Source organism: Agelaius phoeniceus, chromosome 13, assembly GCF_051311805.1.
Source record: "Agelaius phoeniceus isolate bAgePho1 chromosome 13, bAgePho1.hap1, whole genome shotgun sequence".
In the NCBI taxonomy this organism is placed as follows: Eukaryota; Metazoa; Chordata; class Aves; order Passeriformes; family Icteridae; genus Agelaius; species Agelaius phoeniceus.
Genome location: NC_135277.1, coordinates 3,216,766 through 3,240,001, shown reverse-complemented (window position 1 = coordinate 3,240,001; position 23,236 = coordinate 3,216,766). Strand labels below are relative to the sequence as shown.

At 42.3% G+C, this 23,236-nt stretch overlaps 1 protein-coding gene across 2 annotated transcripts in view; it reads right to left on the bottom strand.

Moving 5' to 3' along the window:
* Positions 1-23,236, bottom strand: part of CERS3 (ceramide synthase 3) — a 43,671-nt gene that overhangs the window by 14,315 nt on the left and 6,120 nt on the right. The window contains exons 1-10 of one of the 2 annotated variants that reach the window (XM_054642223.2): positions 20,706-21,408; positions 14,226-14,408; positions 12,659-12,776; positions 10,631-10,749; positions 7,091-7,148; positions 6,185-6,235; positions 5,220-5,312; positions 4,889-5,017; positions 3,244-3,350; positions 1,792-1,948 (exon numbers count right to left, since the gene is read on the bottom strand). In XM_054642223.2, the coding sequence (XP_054498198.1) occupies positions 1,792-1,948; positions 3,244-3,350; positions 4,889-5,017; positions 5,220-5,312; positions 6,185-6,235; positions 7,091-7,148; positions 10,631-10,749; positions 12,659-12,776; positions 14,226-14,407 (1,014 nt within the window). In that variant the 5' untranslated portion in view covers position 14,408; positions 20,706-21,408. Of the gene's footprint in view, positions 1-1,791; positions 1,949-3,243; positions 3,351-4,888; positions 5,018-5,219; positions 5,313-6,184; positions 6,236-7,090; positions 7,149-10,630; positions 10,750-12,658; positions 12,777-14,225; positions 14,409-20,705; positions 21,409-23,236 lie in introns of those variants that run through there. The other variant, XM_077185440.1, reaches the window with a different exon arrangement.

The window sequence follows — 23,236 nt, the reverse complement described above, 5'->3', positions numbered from 1 at the left end:
TGCTTTCACAGCCAAGTTTGCCACTGCTATGGAAAACAGGCTGCACATGCAAGCCAGCTGAAGTCATCCAGACTGAAAAGGGCCCAGGCTGCTGCTGCTACCACTGTAAAAATGTTATTTGGAAACCATCTTCTCAGAGAGCTGTATAAGGAATCAAATCCGTGGTAGGGATGCAGGCTTGGTGCTTTCCCATTTTTTAGCAGTGACGAACACAGCAAAGCTCTTATCTCAAAATAAAACATTTCTGCCCCTTACAAAGGCACATAAAGCAGGCAGGGCAGAGTGGCCTTATATAGCTGGCCTGGCAATGTCCTGCTCACCACTGCATCTGAGCACCTCCTGGCACTGTGCCATCAGAACCCCAGCCAGTGTGGATGGAGAGCTCTGCCCAGCCTTCCTCTTCCTCAGCTGGGAGGCAGAGGGATGTCTCTCCATTCTGAAGAGGGGTTGTGCACAGGGAACAAGAATAGCACAGAGACAAGGCCAAAATCACAAAGGAAAACAAGAAGTAAAGCACTTTACACCTGGGTCAGAAATAATGTAGTATTTGGTCAAACAGAGGTATATGACACACAAGAAATACAAGATTCTCAGTGTCTAAGGGCGCACAGAAGCTTGTTTTAGAGGCAGAGCAACATAAACCATTTCCTCCACAGATTTGTCCTTCCTGTGCTGCTGTTTGCTGTCTTACAGGGGCTGAGTTTGTAACTTCTAGGGCAGATGTTGGGTCTCCCTACGATACCCAGCTGTGTGTTTGTGTAAGAGTCGATGGAATCCAAAAATCCAATAATTACAAGATGGTTCCTGTTAGCACTCAAACAACAATTAAATGCAGGGAGAAAGGAATATTTCTATTTCCTAAAGATGCTTCACAGCATAAACTGCTTCAGATAAAAGGACAGTCAGTTTAATTAAGTTTTTGTTTCTTGAGCCTCAGAAAAAATACCATTTTTCAACAGCACAACTTAAATTTCATCTTAACTAGAAAAATATACCTGTCAATACTTGTGCCAAATCTTAGAGACATTCTCCAGAGTCCTTCCCTTAAATGCTTTTTGATAAATATTTTATCTACTCTGCACTCCACTGCACATTTCATGGCACGAGACCTTGTGAAAATGTCACTACTTCAGGCAATCAAACAAGACATAAATGGCAGTTTTATCCAGAGTTTTTTCCCATGTGAGTTTTCTCTACAAGGTAAAAGCAGATTAGGCAGACCAGACTTGCACTGTTCCTCTGCTCCAGCTGAATATGACAGTATTTCATTGAGTCATAATATAATACCAGATATGCTTCATTTGGTTTTTGTGATCCCAAGCCAGTGCTCAAGTTTAGATGACCTCAGATTTAGGCAAATCTGAAGAAATTTAAATCCTGCAGAAAAATTGTAGTCAAATTGTAGTATCTCATCACTCACTCACTTCTTTTTTGGTAAGTTCCTACAAAGCCCAGTGACCAAAGAATGCTTTTACTCAGGACACAGAAATTCCTGAGGAGTTCTGGACCATCTTATGGCTTCAGGTTCTGGGACTCATTTACTATTGGTACAAAACATCAAATACAGGCAAAAAAACCCTGTTCTAGCTGAAGTCTCTGTCTTCCAACCAAGACACTGGGTGTGACAATGAGAGGTGCAAAGCACATTTGAACATCTCCATGCTCTGTAGATCCCTATCAGAAATTATGACTTGAAAGCTCAGGACAACCAAAAAATTCCAAGTAAATCTATTGGAGTATTGGCATCTGTTTGATATTTCACATATCTTTCTGAAGAAACAAATTTCTTACCTTTAGGAAAACGAACCTTTTCAAAATCTTGAAAATTAAGTAACCCCAATATAAATGCAAGCCTTGGAGGGTTAATAGCATCCCATTGAATAAAAAATATGCTATGACAGGAGTGGTGGAGTAGTAGGTAGGCTGATATAGGGTGGCACGAAGAATCCTAAAAAATAAAGATCATTGTTAAGGTGCAAGATCTCTTCCTTATGCTATTTACACTTATTTCTAATCTCATATTCCAAGCTGATTAATATTAAAAAGCTCTGCAAAGATGGTAGATCAATTAACAAGCCCTGCCTTAACTAGATTATGCATCTCTGTTGAAATACAGACTTCAGAAGATGAGAAATTTGAGTCTGGCATGGAAGTACTCTAAGTGAGGTTAGAAAAAGTCCCTGTTTTTCAGATCTCCATCTCTGTGTGGTCTAGATACTGTGCAACTCAGAGCTTGCCTATGCCTTCTTTAGTGCAAATTCTCTCTAATCTGAAATCCACACTTGAGAGAAAATCCTAGAGGCTTTGCAACAGGGCTTTTTGTTAATTAACATATGTTTTGTCCATCTTCAGACTTCACTACTTCTATATTATTTGGGGCTCTTTGAGTCCCTTTAATCTCCTCGTGTTTCGCTTCCAAGCTCAAGAACTGAAGAACAAGAAACTCAGTGAAGCAAAATGATTGCAGATCACTTGTACAGTTAATTAAAAAACAACAATAAAGTAAAAGACATCAGCATTTCTGAAAGAAAATACTACAGGAAATTAAAGCCTTATGTTGATCAATGTTCAGAACTATTAATTTAACCAGCTTGAGTCTCTAAGGGTTTGTCCATGTGCAGGGAGGGGCAAATTAGAGCTGTGAATGTGAAACACATTAAACACTTTTTAAAAGATAAACATGTTAAGCACCCATGTGGATACTCCAAAGCAGATTAAATCATAGCACTCCAAAGGCATGCAAGTATTTAGCAAGTTAAGATTTATTTGTGCTGACTTCATAAATTAATTGGTTCACCTAAACTTCTCTTGAGTGCTCCTCATGCAAGCGAGGTGAGGCACTACCCAAGAACTGGGTAGCAGAAAGAAGGCTCTAAAAAATTAACTACAGTCATGTACTCTGACTTTGCAGCTACAGCAGAAAGGGTGGAATGAATGGGAAAAGGATTTCTCTTAGTTAAGGAGCTCAGTCCCCTTGAAAATGCAGGGGCTTACAGCATTTAACTACTATTTACAAAACAAGTTATATAACACATACAAGCTTTTATTTAGGTTAAAGAGGCTCATTTAAAATTATTTTTACATGATAATTTTTAAAGAAAATATCAGTTTTTGTCCATTTTCTCACTAGCAGAACATTCAAGTCCAGTCCATTCCTTTTCTTTTTCCATGACAACCAACACTAAACTTTCAGGGGGAGTGGGAATGAAGTAAAAGCCTGAGACTGGATTAAATCTTGCTTACCAGAAGGGGAACAGGATCATCCTGGTGATGAAGAATGCAATAGAGAAGATGATGAACAGTATGTTGCAAGTTTTCTCCCAGCGAGCATAATTAAACATTTTGGCTGCCTGCAGTGGATAAAAATCCCCAAACATATTATAAATATTCTCTGAAATAAATTCTGTGTTTTCATAAATAAAGACTCATCTTCCACCTAAGCAGGAAGAGTATTTCTTCCCAGTTTGACATGTAAAGCAATCATTTTACTGATACCTAATAAAGCACCATCAGACCAGATTCTCTGTTTATATTTCTTTTTTCATCTTGAAGGAAAGGACTCTGCATCAAAGACCTAAAGAACAGCACTCAGACCAGAATATAAAGTGTCATGAAAACACAAAAGTGCTCTTTAGAACAGAGATAATTCCTCATTTTTCCACCAGATTCCAAACAGACTGAACTCCAAGAGAAGCTGCTGCTACCCCTGCACGTTCAGGAGATCCCTGAAATGCAGGTGTTCTGGGACATGCCTGTTACTGACCCCCCTCAGGGCCTGATTCAGCTCCTGTCTTCTCCTTTTTGAGAGCAGGAGATCTCAGTGCTGGCCTCTATCACACTAATAAAGGTTGTAAGTGCTGCTTCTCCCCTAAATGAACTGTCCAGCTCCCCCTGCTCCATTAGGAACCACCCTGGGCAAAGTTTTCAAGTAGGAGCAAAGCTGCAGGTGCCAAGCCTAGGTTTTAAACAGCAGCTTGATTAACTTTTCTTTTCCTCCTCCTTTTGAGTGGCAGGGCTGGATTAAATTGCTCTGGTACTCAACTCCAGTTTCCATCCAAGTGCTGTCCTACCAGTTGTCAACTCAACTCTTTGTAAGGCCACAGAGTTAATTGGACCTAGGAGCAATTTAGGATTAAAAGTAAACCAGCAAGAAAACCTGTTTAATCTGGACCAATCCCAAGTGCACAACCCCACAATTAGTTGTTCTGATACAGTAAGATAGAGTATCAGGAACAGAAATGGACAGTGGCACACAACAGCCCACAAGGGCTGCTTACACTGGCACTGCCACCAAAAGAGGTGATGAAACTGTGCCCTCAAACCTGGTGTTACAAACTCAGGGTAATTCTAGTGAAGAAACACTGTGTGTGTCTTCCAAAAAGCCCAGAGCTCTGATCACAGTGATCTGTGCAGAGTAGGACACTTCTTAAACACTGCCACTGATATTTATTAGTGCAGGGAAGGGACTTTCTCTTCAGTCCAGGAGAAGAAACTTGTCTTCTGCCAGAAAATGCCTGATACAGGTTGGACTTGATGTCAGAGGTTTTGTCCAGCCTCAGTGATTCTGTGATGCTGTGGACAACCTGGTCTAATTTTATCAGTGAAACAAGAGTAACCCAGGGAGGCAGCTTTATTTCCTGTTCTGAGGAAATTATCTTCTGCTCCTTTCTCTAATGGATTCTGTAATAAAGTATCAGCTTAAATTATCTAGAAGATCTTTTTTATCTTACAAGTTACAAATCTGCAAAGCTGCGTCCCTGTGGGGATAGGAAGGGATCATATGAAACTCGTGGCAGAAAGATTAAAATGTCATTGACACCAAAAAAAACTCGGGACACAGGAAAAAAAAAAAAAAAAAAAATTCCAAGCAGCTGGACAGCAGGGTTACCTCGAGCCAGAAATCCGCAGTGTCGTGCACGAACATCACCAGAGTTCCAAGCCGCACGTAATTGCCGCACCAAGAGCCGCTCATCAGCCCGATGGCTGCCAGGTGATGAACAACGTGAGCCATGAAATCCTGGAGGGACAGAAGGAAATCCAGGTGGATCCCAGCCCCTGGGGGTCCCCCCCGGCCCCTGGGGCTCCGGGCGCGGCGCGGGGCTCCCGGGCTGTGCGGGCTGATGCTGCCCTCCCGTGGCTGCGCCCAGCTCCAGGCGCTGCTGCTCCCTGCGAGCGCCCTTGCCCCGCTCCCCGAGCCACCCGCGGGCACAAGCACTTGCCTTCCGTTTGATGTCAATCCCAAGGGTAAATATCAGAGACCAGTAAAAGCCGATCTCGGCCATGTAGTACCAGTACTGGGATGGCAGCAAGGTCTGTGATGAGGAAAAACACAGTTAACTCTGAGAATAGGAAAAAGTAAATGTCAAGTGAGATTACTTCTTTTTTCCTTTCCTGACTTCTGCTCCTCTGGTGACTCTTGCTTAAAAAATTAAGCTAAATTAAATTCCTGTCCTGGGCTTCATTAAGAAGGATGTTCTGAGAGCCAAGTATGTTAACCTTTGCTCAGCCCAAACTCTCAATTCCCACAGTTCCTCCCCCACCTCTGGATTTTAGCATGCTTTTTCTCCATGTTTCTGTCACAGAACTACATGCAGAATCCTTCTGCATTTAATTACAAACAACTGCAAATAAACCCCTCGGTTTTGGTGAACAATTAACATAATAAACTGAAATGTCAATTATTTATGCTAAAATCCTATGGATCTGCCTAGGGGAGGGCAGAGCTTGGCTGCTGCCTTGGGTCAGTACATTTCCCAGGTGTGTAGCAGGAGCTGGGAAATCTCAGCTGGAGGCAGGATCATTTGTATTCCTGGCCCCTGTTTGGGACAGGAATAAGAAGGCAGTGGGATGGGGCAGAGTTATTATTTCAATAAGAGTGCCTTGAAGCACCGTGGGGCCTGGAGCAGTGCAGGGGTTCTGCACCCAATCTGGGAGCACTGATAACATCTCCAGTGAGTAACTGGTATCCCGGGCTGGGGAGGGATGGAGGGGGAAGTTGTAGCTCAGGCAGATCCCAGGGAAGTCCCGCAGCAGTCGGCAGCACTTCCCGAAAAGGGCAGGATTTGGTGCCACACCTCTGTAGGTGGTGCCCGTGTGGAGGGAAAAGGCTGCTGTAGATTATCCCTTCCAATGGGGAAATACCTGGAATGCCTGGAGGCCACTGGCCCGGTGCCAAAAAGCTCACCTGAAACGGATAACCAACCCACGTCTGCCATATGTCGTAAAACCAGGGTTTCTGGGGAAGACACCTCAGTCAGACACTGCTCAGCTCAGCAACAATTATCACCTTAACTCAAAATCTTCACTACTTAAAATCTCTCTAAGTGGAGCAGGCTAAGAAGCTGTAATCTTGATAACTGTTCTCCACCAATTTCTAAAGGGAACTTACAGCTCAGATTTATTATATTGTTCCCAGCTTTTTGGCTTCTTTTCAGGACACCTGAAACGTTCCAGTTCACAATTTCATCATCCAAAGCAGTGGGTGTGTGTTTTATTACTGCAATTACTCAAGATATGTTGCCACAGTGATTAGATTTGCTGTGTTTACCAGTCACACAGAGCAGTGGATGAGGATGAGAAGCAGTGTTTGGGGACAAGGGCCAGATGAGCAGAGACACGCCGGGATCTGTTCCGCTGCCTGGGGAAGCGCTAATGACACCCCAGGCAGGGCTCACCGAGGTACAAGCACCAATCTCTGTTATTCCCAACTTCTGACTCAGCAGCAACACCTCAGTAAATAGCTGTGACCACCAAAAGTGCTGCCAAAAAAAGTTTATGGTGTCCTCTGAGGAAAACATGGCCATGTGATGCATTTGTAGGTGTTAACAAGGCATGTTGTAAAACCATCTGCGTGACTTCTTCAAGGTTCCTTAAAAATACTGATTACTCATAAATTCCTTTGTCATAGAAGGTCTAAAGTTTAACTTAAAAATTAAATCTCAGTGCATATTGCAGCCCATCATCCAGATTACATACAGTAAAGATCTGATCCCACTGAGCTATTGAATTCACAGTCTTTCAACGCGATTCCAGAAAATCTAGAAATTATTTTGTTTAAATACAGTATCAATCTTTCAAAAAGTTAACTTACATCGTACAGAAATATAAATCCAACAATGGAGGATGTCAGATAGAATGAAAATCGCCAGCTGCAAAATTGAAATGAAAAAACAGGAACAAACCATTATATTTTGTAAATATATTGTCTTGAGCCCCAGTTACTATGGATCATTGTATATCACAGACAATCTTCACATAAATGTGGCCTCACACTCAATGTTAAGGATAGACACATATTAACTGTATTTGAATTATTAATACTTAAATATTTAAGGTTTGATTCACTGCTAAATAAGGAAATTCTTTTGCATTATCATGATACAGATATTTTAATTGTCATGATAGCAGTAATTTTCCAGCCAGGCTTGAACTGATCAAGGAAATAACCACACAAAGTGTAATAAATCCCCTAAAAATTAATGTTTGAGAACATAAACCTTTTCCTGGGTTCATTCACTTCATCCCTCCCAACACCAATTGCTGACAACAGGGGAGCCTTATGAATTATTAGAATCTATTGGGTTAGTTTACATCTTGCTACAAGGTCTCAATTAACTATAACCTCATCTTTGACTAGGTGTGCCAGAATTTAGCCTGATCTAAGCTTTTTGTAGATTAAATGGATATCCAGCAAGGCAGATAAACCTTCCAGCTTTGCACCATCAGCTTGCTAAGTCAGCAAAGGCAAAAAGCTCTTGAGCACCTCAGTGAACTGTGTTGCTGCTTCTGGGTGTCAGAGCAGGGTGCTGTCAGAGCCCTGATGATTCTGGAGCCTGTGTGGGAGGCATTGTCCCAAGCACTGGGTGTGGCTGCAGCCTCAGCCCAAGCATTCCAACTCCCACCTCTACAGGTGATGGAAAACTCCTTCCTTTCCACTCTTCCCCTGGGCAGGTCAAGCCAAGGCTGACCTTCCCCCTGAGCAGCTCTGCAAGTCCAGAAGGAAACAGTGCAGGACTTCTCATGAGAAGGAAGGTTGTGACACAGGGACAGGCACATGGCCCCAGAGCTGCTGAGAACTTCTTCTAGAAACAGAGGTATCCCAGAGGAGAGCAGCAAGCAGCTCCCAGACAACCCAAACCCACTGAAAAGGAGAAAGCACCACAAGAACACTGTACCAAGGGATTGAGAATTGTAGAAAATAAGATTGGGGTCTTTGGCAAGCTTTAATGATGTGCCAAATGAGAGAAGAGGAGGAGAACCTGTGTGGTAAAAGCAGCCCCTACTTTATGAGCCTCACATCCCCTGGAGGTTGATATTCCAGGAGAAAGAATGAGATTTTCAAAGGCTGAGACTGTTTTATGAGAAAAACAACAAACAAAAATGAGGATGTGGAATGTTGGAGGTGAGACAAAATAAAGTGACTCACACCTGAGAAATAAGTCAGGAAAATAATTATAAAATTGCCACTTGATACACATGTGATAAACAACTGTTTTTCTTCTCAACTTTAAACTATCTTCCCTCAGATGATTTGAAAATAACACTACTCAACAAGCACTGCATGAACAGGAAAAGCACAGAGGTACATGGTGGAAATTGCAGAGTGGAACCCACAAGGAATACCTGGCTCAGAGTTAACCAAGAGATGCTGGAAAACACAACACTGGCATGGGACAGACTTCACAGAGCAGCTGCTTCTGCCCTCATGCCTTCCATTCCAAACAAGGTGTGAGTGACCAGTGGATATGGCAGCACTGATTCTGTGTTGGCTGTAAGTGCAAGTGGGGTTTTCTGAATCAGATTCAAAGCACAGAGCGCCCACAAGACTCTGCCATTTGTCCCCAGCCCTATTATATATTACATATTATATATTATATATATTGAATGCATTTGGCAATAAACAGCCCTTCAGATGAGCTCATTCTGTGTGCAAGGCTGCCAGAGCACTGCCTCATTTTGCACTGAGCCCAGCTTCTTTATGAATTTGGTGAATAAAACCTGGAGTAAAACTCATCCAAATTCACCAAATTTCACTCAAGTGCCTCTTAAACTCTGATCCTGGCCACCAGAGAGAGCACTGAACAACAGCTATGCAAGAGGATTTTCTGGTTTAACTTCAGGAATCTTTTCTCTTGAAGTGAATGTAACAAAAAAGAACTTGGTAGGGGAAGTTAAAGGCTGGTAAATCTTACAAGGCAGAGTAGTTTCATGCAAAGGGCTTTCCAAACCCCAGAGTTGCTTAACTGGGAGCACTAATAGCATAAGTATGGTTTAGATCTGGCTCATCAGATTTTCCTTGTGATTCAGAAAAAAGATCCTGGAGATTGCAGGCTTTCAAAAAATTTCATAACGCTCATAACACTGACTATTAGAGTGAAATAACTCTTTCCCCTTTTTTTTTTGCCTAGAGAATTATATTCAATTAAATTCACTGACAAAGAGCAGAGCAAGGTTCACAAAATTGCACAAGAGAAACCTGCTTGCTTCACTCTCACTCAAGCTGCCAAGCAAGTTGGAATTTCAGTCTTTAGCTGTGTGTTACTAGAGACAGGCACGCATGGCAGACAGGTCTCAGCAATAGCAGGAAATCTTATTGCCACTTCTGAAACCAAATTAACTGATCCCCAAAACAACAGCAGACATAAACCATAGCAGGAGAGTTTACTCAGCTCAGACTTCAAAGAGACACACCTCTGTCTATCATCTGGATTTATGTCTGACAGAGGACACCACTAAATCATCATCACATTGATTAACACTGGAAATAATCTTGATAAAGTACTCAACTTTGAGCTCTGTGCTGTACTTTTAACCCTCATGCCTTAAGCTGATCTACAGTTACAGAGGTTCAATATTATAATCAGGTGAAGTTTTGCAAGTGTAATTATGCTAATGAAAAGCCAAATACACAGAGCACTTGAAAGTGCTTTTCACTGGTACAGTTAATGTCAGTACCCAAAAGGGATGAGCTGTGCCCATTTGGGGATTTGCAATTTGTGTGAGATTTTAGATCACACTTAAAGTGTTTAGGTATGAGGAAGTTCTCACACATAAGTGAAAAATCATATGCAGGAGGTTTTGAAACTTCTTACATATTCATTACTGTCACTCAAAGCTGCTCACTGGCCCACTCTCAGCAGGGAGTTTGAGTTCCAGTTTCACACAGTATCCCATGATCAAGCTGTGGCACCTGTCCTTCAGTCTGGATGCCACAATTCCTGCTCTGGAACTGACTTTGGTACACATGACAGCATCCCAAAATGACAGCATGGGTACAAACCTACCCCAGGGTAAGCATTGTTGTTCCCCTATGATTACTGGCAGACAGGAAAATATTTTCCTATTCTCTGTCTGTTTTCATCTTACACTTTGTACAAGGAGCCTACAAATCCATTATTCCACAAAGAAGAAAACTAAAATATTTTAAGGTTTTTCTTTTTCCCAGGAGAAACAGCTAACCTCAACTTTTAACCATCATTTGGAGAAATGCTACTAAATAATTTCAACTTGTTTGTGCATTCAGAAAACAAAACCCCCATCAGGCAGACCCAGTCTTCTGGAAAGGGGGGACCTTAATCATTTTCTTCCGGAAGAGTACAGCAGTGATAACCAAAGGCATTTCTTTCCTTACAAAGCTTCCTGGAATTTCCGGAGCACGGTTGGGATCTCCAGGTTTCTCCGTCTCCTGAACCATTTCTCCACCAAATGGACGGTGCAGTTGCACTTCTTGGCAAGGCCTTTGATCTCTGACTGCAAGAAATAGAACAGTGTTAACAGGAGATGCACCCCAATGTCATTTTCATTTATTTTGTAGTTCATAGAGCAGCTTCCCACTGTTGCAAGGTCTTATTTAAAGATATTACCAATATTAAATATGCATGGGAGGGTATTTTTGAGTAATGCCCGCAAAACCCTGGATTTTTATTTATGTAAATAATGCAAGCACGAAATGAACAGATTCACAAACTCTGCTATTGTCTTTCTGGTCACTCCTGAGAGCTTCAGAGATGCAACTTTTACTGTTAGATGTGAGCTTAGGATGCAGGGGGAAGTGCCATGATTGAACAGAGGTAGACATGGCACCTAATATCTTACCATAAATATTAAAATTTGTTTATCTATGAGTCTCAGAGATGAAAAGTGGCCTGGAATTAAAGTGAGCTGAGCTCTGTTCTCAGATCCAAAGGAAGTCAATCTATCCTCCTGAGCAAGGTGCAGAGTGCCCCCCTCCAACACCAGAACTAAACTGGGGGTGGAGCAGGGCCTAGCACTGCACGTGGCCATGGGGGTGCCACACCTGGGTGGCCAGACCAGCACAAGGCAGTGACACTCCTGCACTTTGGGGAGCTCAGTGCCCCACATGCAGCAGCCTGTGGGCTTTCTCCCTCTTCTCCATCCCCAAGTGCAGAAGTGTGGTTTGACCTCCCAGGGCTGCCTCAGGAGCAAGGAGAGTGTTTGGCTCATCCCTGGGGAAGTTCCCTTCTCCCAAGGGAAGTATGCAAATAGTGGGTGGCAGCGGCTGCCTCCACCGAGGTGAGGCCAGTCCAGGGAGTCTCCTACCCTCAGGGAAACCTCTGGAATGTGAGAAAAGGCACCTGAGCTGCCATGGAGGGCTGGAGTGCAAACAGCCACTGTGTCCAGCCCACCCTGCTGGCTCCCAGCTCTCCACTTGCCACGCAGGAACAGCGACTCTGTTTCCATACAGCAGAGCCCATACAGCTGCCAGCCAGCCTTTCCCAGGCACACTGGTCCCCAGGCTGGACACCTAAAGGAGGCAGCCTGAATATTTCCCATGCTCTGAGGAGTCTAAAAATGCTGTGCTTCCGTTCAGAAATCAAATGTCCAGCTGTACTCAAGCAGAAGGAAGGAATGAAGCTGAGATGGGGATACTTGCCCAGAGAGAGAGGAGCTCATGTGTGAACACCCATGCATTTATTCCTGATGTTATCAGGCAAAAGACACAATAAAAGAATAGCAGAGTTAGGGCTAGAATGCCAAGTTCCACAATCAATAATTATCAAAATCCCTCATTACTAGAAAGCACATATTTCTTTTCAAAACCAGTGTAGGAAAACTGCAATTGTTTGGGAACTGTAGTGAGGTGAGAGAACTTCCTGAGGCAGCACTCACAGCAAACTACCTGCCTCCCATAAAAAATTCAATGGCCTCATTTTTGGAGGTGACAAGCATTGGCTAGCCTTTTTTCCTTGTTCAATTTTAAAAAGAAACAGCATGGTAATAGAAGGATTGCTTTTCTTTCTCACATAAGCCAGGATTAAGTATGCAGTAACATAACAGATCAAAAGGCTGCCATGCCAGCATTCCTGCAGTAAATACAATCCTGCTTTCCAGCAACAGACATCAGCTGAACCTTCTTCCAGGCAGAATGAGTTAAAGATGGAACACTAATCTTCACTGGAAATATTATTAACAATCTAACCTAGAACAGCATGCCAGAAAATTGAACATCTTAAATGTATTTTCTGTTTCGGATGCCATATACCCTTGTCAGCAGAACAGCAACAAAAACCCAAATAAATTAAGTCATCTGTCAATCAGCTGGAACTCATCCCATGATGTCATTGCTGAGAGCTGATTGAAACAGTAAGAGTGGGATTTTCCAAAAGTAAAACGAGTTTGGAGGAATGAGAATCCTTACTTGGGATGGTTGTCTTGAGCACTCCCGGAAATAACTCTCTAACACAGGATTAGGCTGTGGCTTCACACGTCTTACGTTCTTTATACCCAAGGCTTTTGCTAAAGGTATAGCAACATATCTGAAAAGACACAGCAGGAAGAGCTTTAGAAACACAACACAGTTACAAGACCTTGGCTGTTCTCATGCCAGGATACAAAGAAAACAAATCGGATGCAATTTAATCCACCATAGAATGTGCCAGTGCACTGAGAAAAAGGTATCTCCCCTAGCTAATCCCAAGAGGCAACCACAATTTATCAGCTGTTATACCATAAAGAAGACCCAAGGAATGCAGTTTGTGGCCATGAAATGCTGTTAAACTCAAGGAAACATCCTGACTTTCGTGGCCATCAGAGGAGTGCTGGGGCTGAGTGAAGGGAGACCAGATGCTGTCTCCATATGAGCTCAGGGACTGCTGCTGGGCAAGTTCCTCCAGTGGCAAAGTCACTTGGCACCTTCTTCACTGGGCCACCACCACAGATCAGTGCTGGATCCAGCCTGTGGCACACAGCCATTCCCTGGGACTGATGCATTCTCTTTCCCTCCCTTTTCCACCCCAAATCACTGCAGAGGGCTCCAAAGGTTTCACCTTCCTGCTTGGGCAGGGTGTTCAGGAACAGCCCCTCCCTCCTGCTGTATCAGCCATGGATTCCTCATTGCTCAGAGCAGTGGTCAGCCTTCCCCAGACTCACTGCAGCCAGATGTGTGGGCTAATTACCCTCAGCACTGCAGTGAGACACACTGGGAATGGTTATGAACATATGATCCAAATTACTTTTCATTTCCAGCATGAATGATCTTATCTGCTTCTGGTTTAAGTCTGTCCAACTTACGACATTCCAAATTTCCTCATTCTGTCCTGAAATAATTATAAAAACCTACTAATCACATTTTTTAGAGGAAAAAGAAAAGAAAGTAAAGCAAAAAAGGTATAAATAAATAAGTCAAAACACTGCAAATCTTAATATGATTGTAGCTTTCTTCTGTGGAGCCAACCTCTGCCTGTCCCCTAAGACTCCAGCTGCAGAAGCAATTCATTTTTGGTGCCAAAGAGAGGGGGAAAAAAAGCAACCAGCTTTACTAGATCTGCATAAAATGTTCACATGAAACTTTGAGATCCCTCCAGCCTGCTTAGCTTGGCCAAAGAGAGACACCTGGGGTCTATCAACCTCACACGAATGTTCTGGTGCAGAACCAAATGAGAGGTTTGGTTGAGAGGACAAATCTCTCTAGTCTTCCACTGAAAGAAAAAAAAGGAAACCCAAAAGGTTTAGAATGGAAAGGAGATAATCAGAAGTATCCAAATGCTGTTCTAGAAAAGCTGGATAGAAATATTTCCCTTCTGGATTGGACCACAGCCACACATACCTAATAATGAAAATATTTTCCCATTTTTCACCTGCTGTGTTATCTGTACTAGATCTTCCTAGTAAACCACCAACTAATCCTCCTTTATAAAACATAGCATTGATCCACAGATATCTCACTTTCAGCATTAATGAGGATTAATTGCATTTCAGTTTCTCACCTCTCACTGAAGAACCGGATGATCAGCAATACAAAAGCGTACGGGATTGTGGCGTACAACTGATGAGGTTTGGGAAACACGAGTCCCTCTCGGTCCACAAAATCTGCCCATGTGCAGTTGATGGGCATCCAGATATTCTCCCACCAGAACCAGCTGTTGAGTGTCTTTAGGATGTATGCCATGCTGAGTAAATAAAAAGAGAATTTCATTTATTCCTCACGTATTAAAAAGAAAATGCATGAAAAAACCCATATTGAGTTTTTTGTGTAAAGTCAGTGTTCTCAGGGGAAAAAAAAATCATACAGGAAATTAAAAACCCTCTTGGTTTAGAGCAAAGAGGTAGGATTATAACCCAGCAGAAGATAAAATAATAAAGCTAAATTTTGATCTGCTATAAAGCAATAAGGGCCTTTGAAATCTGCACAGGGAGGTACCTGCTGCCTCCTTCCAGTCACTCACACTGCCCTGCTTAGCACCTGGTCAAATCTCCTGCAACATTCATGTATTATCTATCATATTCATACTAATGAGAGCTCATCTTCCTGGGGCTGCCTTTATAAATTAAATATAAGTGGGAGGAAGAGTGGAAAAGAGATGAGAAGGTCCAGGGAGTGCCTCAATTCCATAGTAAGGAGGACATTGCACTGATGAATTACTGCTGTCTAATATGCTAATGGAAATATACCCTGAATTTGCAAACACCTGTGCACAGGAACAAAAGGGGAAAAAATACAGTGCATAGCAAGCTTTTTCTGGGAATTGTGGGAAATTATATGATTTAACTGTGACCAAAACCTAGATCAGGAACAAATGTCTAAAATAAGTTCTGGAAGGAAAAAAATTCACTTTGACTAAAGCATTTAATTCTTGTAAAAGCCTCCTTTTTAACTTTTGCAGTCTTTATTATATATTTGGCAATTGCTGTTCTCTCTTATTTATTTGTAAGGCCTTTACAGAACAAACATGTTATATATCCTATAAAAATATCCTAACATTGAAGAAAAACAGAAGTTACTAGAGTATTTTCCATAAGGCTGAAACACAATTTTTCCACGATTTCTAGGAATAGTAAACTTGAATTACTTTTACCACGCTAAAATTTTCTGTAAACCAGGGAAAACATGAGGAAATAACTGATATCATTGAAACATAGCCTTGATGAGGAAACAGTTGAGCTGGGAGGATGATTTCTACCAAATCTTTATCTCATCAGAAGATCTCCCAGCAATATCTCTGTATAGGATCATGAGTTGAGATCAAACCATGCCAAGGTCAGGCAGCACTTCAGCCCTTTCCCTGCTCTTCCAGGGAACACAGGGTTTCAGTTGTGCCTGCAGCAGGCTCAGGACATCACGCCTAGAGCATCCCAGACCTGGACACAGCTTTAATTAACACCGGAGCCCACGTTAATTAGCAGCCAAACAACCATTGCTGGTCCACACTGGGCTGTTTGCACTAAGCTTGGAGCAGGTCTGTGGACACAGGGACCTGCACCCTCAAACAGAGCTGGTTAACAGCACTGCAGATCCATGGGCTGGCCCAGCACAGTAGTCAGAATTGAACTATTAATAACCCAGTCATTTAATCTTTTTAAATGCAGGAAGGGGACAGTAAAAACCTCCTGAATGACTCGTGTGTGTGTATAAGTAAATGCAAAAATAAAGGAGAGAGAAATTACAATTGTTCCTGAGAGACTTTATATGCCAAGTTCCAGCCTAGAGCAATGTTTTACTGCTGAATTATAAACTCCTGGAAGTGGGGATTTATGCTGGGGCTGCTAACAGACCCTAAACAGCAGCTTGCAGGCGCCACCCTAATGAAGCAGGGCTTTGAAACATGACATTTTGGGTCAGACAGAAAGGCTTGCAGACAATAGAAGACCAAGGGAAAGCCTTGTTACACAGTTCTGCTTCCTAATCTATCTATATTTTTTAGCTAGACTGTGCACTGCAAGCTATCCCAAACTGTAATAAAAAGGGGCCAGTCTGTTATGGCACAGTGGAAGGAGCACTCACAGTTGCCTTGTGGTGAGATGGGCTGGGCTGAACATGCACCCAAAATATTGAAACCTTAGAAAAGCCCAGTAGTGCATATCTTCTTATTGGATTCCTGGGATCTCTCTAATTGATGGTTTTCTTCCACACATGGATGCCTCACCATATGATTTCCTCTTAAACTAGTTAATATAGCACTATTAAACTAAGCTCATAAGTACATGCCTAATCTTAAAACATAAGGGAATTCTGGGATTTGAGGTCTGATCCAGAGTTCACATATTTCAGGGGAAATCTTTCCTCACAATCACTAAACAGATTCACCAAAAGGTGGATTCTCTGAAACTCTTCCTTCTGCAATCCCTGTATTTGTACCAGGACTGGCCCCTGGGGCTTTGACCATCCCTGAGGAACACTGCCCAAGTGATTCTGACAAAACCAATGATGAGATTCCAAATCTGTCTGCAGCTTATTCTTAAGTTCCATAACCCTTAAACTGGATGTTTTCACTGCAGAAAATCAGGCCATGCCCTGGGAAACCTTGAAGGTTTCCATCTTCATAACAGCAGCAGTGAAATAGCTGGGCTGCTTTCCTGCCTCCCTTCAGCTCTCATCACCAGGTTCCTGGAGCACCTGGGAGGTGAGGAATTCCTTAAAAACATCAGCCTGAGCAGGAGCAAGGGGACAGCTGTGGCCACCAGCCCCAGTGCTGGGATCAGGCTGAAGATGCTGGATTTCAGAAGTAAATGGTTTTTCACTTGCACAAACTGTCACAAGTTCTCTCCCTTGCAAACGCTGCTTTCAAAGAATGGGCAGCAGATGCAAAGGCCAAGCTTGGCCTGACTTGGGACCAGCTCTAACTAAAAACTTAAAATCCTACCCAGCCTAAACCTCCTATTGCTGAGTGCTGAGCTCAGAGCTTCTCCTCACAGCCTGTGGCAGCACCAAGCAAGCAGGAGTGAGAAATGCAGCAGTGAGTGACTCATTCTGCCCAGCCTAGGGTGAAAAACCTCTGCCTCTTCCCAGATCCCTGTCCATAGAGCAGCACTGCCAGGAGCACTTCCCTTGAAAAAACTGGAATCCTTGCTCTGGAAGGGGCTAAAAGTCAGTGATATTTTTAAAAACTCAAGTTCCTCTGCATCTCAGGGATTAAATACTCCCAGTAAAGAAATCAAATCACCTCCCTGTTATGGAAGGATCACCTCTGTAGCTTAATCTAGTTTTAATGGGCTAGTGCAAAACAGGAAAATCAGGAATGATTACTTCAGGAACTGCATCCTTTATAATTAAAGGAAAGCCCACACAGTTGGCAGGTACCAATGTGAAGTTTCTTTCAAAGTGCTGTTTCTTGGATCCTGAATATATTCAATAAAAAAAGCCCTCATATTTTTAATGATATTAAGAAGAAGAAAAAATAAAAAGGGGCAAATCTGGGGTTGACAAAAGCTGGGTGGCTGCATTTTGCAAAACAAATTCAGGAGCTGCTTCAAAGTGGAATTTCTGGCTGCCGCAGTCTGAGGAATTAATAAAAAGAAACTGAGCCAAAGCTTTGATTGTATTGTCTGTACAAAAGCTCTTGAAAACTGCATTTCCAAAGCCAGGACTAAGAGAAGGAGATATCCAGGTTTGCAGGATGTATTAGGAGGATTTCCTATCCCTATTTACTGAATAAATTGCAAAACCCAATGGATCAACAACACAAACATGCAAGTGAATGTGACCTTAATTCTCCTAAGCATCCCCTTAGTCTCCTCAGTGAGGCTCCAGAGGTAACAGGGACAGACTGAAATCAGCAAAAAGCAGGAAGAACATAATTCTCCTATTCCCCTCATAATTTGGCAGAACTGGCAAAGCTGGTACAGTGACTGTTGGGAAAAATCAAGCCTCAGATATCAAAACAGATAGCAAAGCTGTTCCAGGCTGTTCATCCTCAACGTGAAATAAAAGTGGTTTAAAAGAGCAAATAAAGATCAGATCCACCATACCACAGGCTTTGGTTTTGCTTAAGACTCAGCAATATTTCCAGGAGCTAACACACAAGTTTCAGCTGCAGATCTGTGTTCTACTACAAACAGACTGGTCTTTTTTCTTTTTGACAATGTGTGAAGAATCCCAACTGCATCCAGCAGCGTGAAACAGCTGAACAGAGATGGGTCCTGCACACTGACCTGTGCTTTGTGGAGCAAGGCACTGAAGGCAGGATGTTGGATTGATGCTGCCACCTCTTTGCATCCTGTCTTACCTTGTTTGTGCCAGTGGGAAAACAGGATTCCAGCTGAATTCTGCACAGCCTGAGGCAGGGCTGGCTGACACCTCTCCCAGCCCACACAGCAGCAGGGGCAGCACAGAATAGAGGAGCTGCTGGACTCAGTTTCTTACAATGAAACCCCAAAATACTGAATTCAAACAGCTGAATTAAGATTGCTGTGAGACCTTTAACTTCACATTTACTCCCTGGCTTGTACAAATCTCAACTGTAAACACTTTAAGTGCCTCATTACAGGGCAGTTGCAGCATTTTACTTTTTACTGTTCTTTCACATTACCTTGTAACTTGGGTACTATATTGAGCAGGCAAAAATAGCACTTTGAATAAATCTCAATTAAGGTGGCAAGTGAATTTTTATTTTTCCCTGTTCTCTGGAAGGAAAACAAAACCTCAAAAAAAGTGAACCTGACTTCTTTGAAATAATTCATTTTCTGGGTGAAAGTCACCATGCTCTGTCTACATAAAGGTAGATCATTTTTGAGCAGCTAAAATGGTTTTAGGTGATTGCAGGCTGCTGAGGAAAGTGAAATACAGTTCTCTTACTGTACAGTTACAGTGCAAACTATGACCACTTTTAAGCTTTAAAAATCTATAAGATGAACAGAGTGGAATAAAGAGCTGTGAAATAACTCAAGTAACTGCAGTAATTTTGAGATAAAAAGTAGTTGCTGGGAAAAAACCTAACCCTATCCAAGATAGAGGTTCTTGATAGATGATTAATTCACAAAAAGTTTGAACAATCCTAAAGGAACAACTCTTGTTGCTTTGAGAACTTAGTAATACTTATCAGAATGTAAAGAAAAATCTTTTAGATTATGAGGCTTTTCTTCAAATTTTTACTACTGGGGAAAGATGCAAAAAAGATTTTTACCAAAGCTTTGTTTGAAATACAAACTTGAAGTCTGACTTAAAATGCTAAGCTACATAATGGAGATCTTACCAGAGTTGTGCCACTTATTTCAGGTGAGAGTTGAGGGCAGGGAAGAATTGAGCAGAACAGGAGACACAAAGGTCAGGACAAGCAGTGGGAGCACAGAGCATGTGGAGGCAGCAGAATAGAGAGAACCAGAGATGAGACCTGAGGGTGGAGAGGCTCTTGGCTTTTCCACCCTCAGTGAATGACTCAAGGTTTTAAATAAGCCCTTGGAAGGCAGGGAAGGCACAGGATTGGTGCCCTTGCACTCTGGAGATCTCTGTTTGCCAGAGAACCTTCAGCCATGGTGTGCACCAGGGGCTCCCACTCGGCCATCTGTGATCCCCAGAGCACCCTGGGGCAGCAGCTGAGCCAAGGCTGCTGTGCATCCCCGTTCCTGGGCTTCCAGCTCCCCCTGGATTTCCCTCCTGAGCAGCTCATCCTGCCCAGACATTCCCCACCCACCAAGACACCTGGAGGAGGAGCCAGAACCAAACTGGTCTTTCATTATTTCAGCCGCTTTGCCGTCCTTTTCATGTCCTAACAAATGCAAGGGAAATTTTCAGCCACAGCACAGCCTCTTCATCAGCAGTGGCAGCCAGCTGAAGGGCTGAGCTAGGAAGGTATGAAAAATAGAGATACATTGCAACAATGTGATTGGGGTTCTTCCATCTGAATGTTGGGGCATTACTATGAAATAACCCTCTCTAGCAGCTTGTTTAGGTGTGTTATTTATAGCACAAGCTTCTTCAGAGCTTCAAAAGAGAAGTTTTACAAAAAAAAAAACCCACCAAACCTCTGTTAAACTGAATTTCTTAAAGGATTTTTTTTCTTAGCATTTTACATAAAAATTTAGAAGTAGCTTTTTCAAGCTACTCAAAATCAAGGGGTTTTTTCTCTTATATAATCACACCAATATCCTTAGTTAGTATTTATTCCTGTTAAGAAAATTTCCTCCCAGTTCAGAAAGAAGTGCTGTTACAAGCACTTAACAGGATAATGTACAAGAAGTAGAAAGGGAAGCTACTACTGTAACCTGGATTGTCTTTTTAATTTTTTCCTTCACTAGGAAGCAGTTCTCATAGGTTGGAATACTTAGTGGCAAAGTATAAAATCTCATTAATGTCATTCCACTCTTTATCTGAGGACTACTCATGGGAGTTACTCTACTCTTCCCTTATTAAACAACGTTAGAGACCAAGCACATGCTGACAATTCAGAACACAGGGTGATGTGAGGAGAGGGGGAAAAACTCCAACAAAATGTACCAGGCCAGGAAAAAAGGGCAGAAAAAGGAACTCTTACCTTTCTGATGTTGCAGTCAGAGACCATCAACACATTAGCAGGGAAGAGGCATCACACTCACTACTCTGACCGAGGTAAACACGCCCTATCTCCAGAACCCTTTCAAATTCTTCTGAGACCCACCCAGCAAAGCTGCACTTCAAGATTTCTGACTGAAGGCAATCCTGATGTCATCCACATCACCCCGTGAAACTCGGCAGCAGCAGCAGTGCCACTGCCTTCCCTGCTCCTTTCAACACAGCAGATGAAGAAATGTTTGAAGTCACGTGGCCTCCGTTGCACGATGAGAATTGGTCTGGCTGGAAATTGCTCCACGCACACGGGAGGATGCTGAGCCTGCTGAGGGTGCAGAAAAGGGAGCACCAAAAACATCACTTCACCCTGACAGCTTTTAGATGAAGTGTGGGGTTTTGAATAAAGTTAGAGAAAGGTTTCTGCTCCTATTGAGCACTCTCAGCAGTACTTCCAGCCTCAATCAACTGAATGTTCTACAACAAGTGTTCCAGTTCCTCAGAAGATCAAAAATGGAATTTCTGAAATTCCTAAAGCAGAAGAAAGCACACACTGAGCGTGTGTTTGGTTAGAGATACCATAGAAACATGGCAGTTTTACTTAACCTATCTGACTGTTTAATTTCTTTTTTAATTCCATGACTAAGGAATCAAGCTGAAAGTCATTCCTCAGCAGCTCTCCCCAGTTTCAAATAACAACAGCCTTCAGAAGTATTGGCATTATTTGCATTCTGGTGGACACATTAATGTGGAGAAGAGAAGCTCACAGACAAGCCAGGAGCAAAGAACCTTTTATTAGCCTTTTCTTCCTGCTTGCAGTCAGCAAACAGCAGCCCAGGAAATGGGACCAGACTTGCCAGAGTTGAGCCAAAGCTCCATCTCAGCCAGCCCTCTGTCAGAAGGAAGGCAGGAGCAGATGGCTGTGGGAGAGCACAAGAATGAAGAAACAGAATAGTAACTGGTAAGGCCCCCAGCCATCAGTGCTTTGGGGCTCCAAGAGTTCCCAAAGCACAGAAGGCATCTGTGGGAATAACAGTGGAGAGGCTCCCTCCTGCAGGCCTTCCTTCCCACAGCTCCTTTGGAGCACACTGAAACTTTCATCTGGATCTGTAAGCCTGCCATGAAAGAAGATGGGACCCAGGCAATATTTGCAACCTCTTCATTTATAACTCCTTGTGAGAAAAACGTGGGTTTCTTCCTATGGCATTTCTTTAATTTTAGGTATTCTATCTTGCAGCTATTACAAGTCTTTGGTCCTTCCATGAAACTGGGAGCACTATTCAATAACCTGATGCACCAGAGAAACATTAAACATGAAAGGGCATTTCAGAAAAGATTATGGCTTGGCTGCTGCTTTAAATGATCTCCAAACTTTCCCACATCTGAGTGAACCACTGCTGTGAACCAAGCAGAAGATTTAGGAACTCTCTGCCAATTAGGAAAGCCTAGAGCAAGCTGATTCATACATCACTTGACCTATGCTGGGCCAGGAATGGAAGAGGTTAATTGGCACCAACATCTTTCTTATGCTTAAAACCACAATTTCTTCAGTGTTACAACAAATTGCAAAAAAAAAAAAAAAAAAAAAAAAAAGTTGGGTTGACTGGAGCAAACATGGGACTGCTACAAAAATAAAAAAGGAACACATGTTTTTACATGTGTTACCCTTTTTGAGCAGCATTTGTTAGGCTAGCACCACCTAGATAGGATACTATTACAAGATTAAAGATATTCTGTGGTAAGTAACAAGCTAATCATACCCCCTTGATTAAAGTGCCCACTGACCTTACAATTATCCCTGCACCTCCATAGGGCTTATCCTGCAGGAGTCTTAAATTTGAATGCTGGAAAAAAAAAATCAAACCAAAAAAATACCTTAGTCTGCACGTCTCACTGAGAAAATAAAAATTTAAAAGTTTAAGTGCTACTATTCCTTACTTGCAGCACAATATCTACTCATTCATTGGACATTTTAATATAACTAAATATAGCTAGATAATGGAGACATGTATTTTACCCAATTATTTTACATATCACTGGGAATTATGTATAAGTTCTCAGTAAAAAAAGTATTCCAACAAAGTAAGAAAAATTTGTTTCTTTCAGAAAATGTTACAAAATGTCCCTCTTTTCCAGTCAGCTGAATTCATGTAATAAATTACTGTTTATCCACACAGTGGGTGTGAGCTTCCAGCCGAGGTTCCAAGCAGTTACATAAGAGAGTTTACAGTATTAGTAAACTTTCTCCCTAGAGAAAACCCTCCTGGCAAATCTTTGAGACTTGTTTTAAATCTTAAGCTTCTAGAATCAGAAGTATGTGTGGTGGTACCTGCAGAGGGAGAAGAAACATCAAAACAATCCCCAAAACCCCTAAGGGTTTCTTTTGTTTCCCTTAATATATACATATAAAAAAAATATCCTGGAATGAATGTGGGGAACCAAAAATAAATGTTTTAGATATACTGTCTGTTAGTACCTAACCATTTTTGCTAACTGATTATCTCAGTGGTAGAGTGTTAA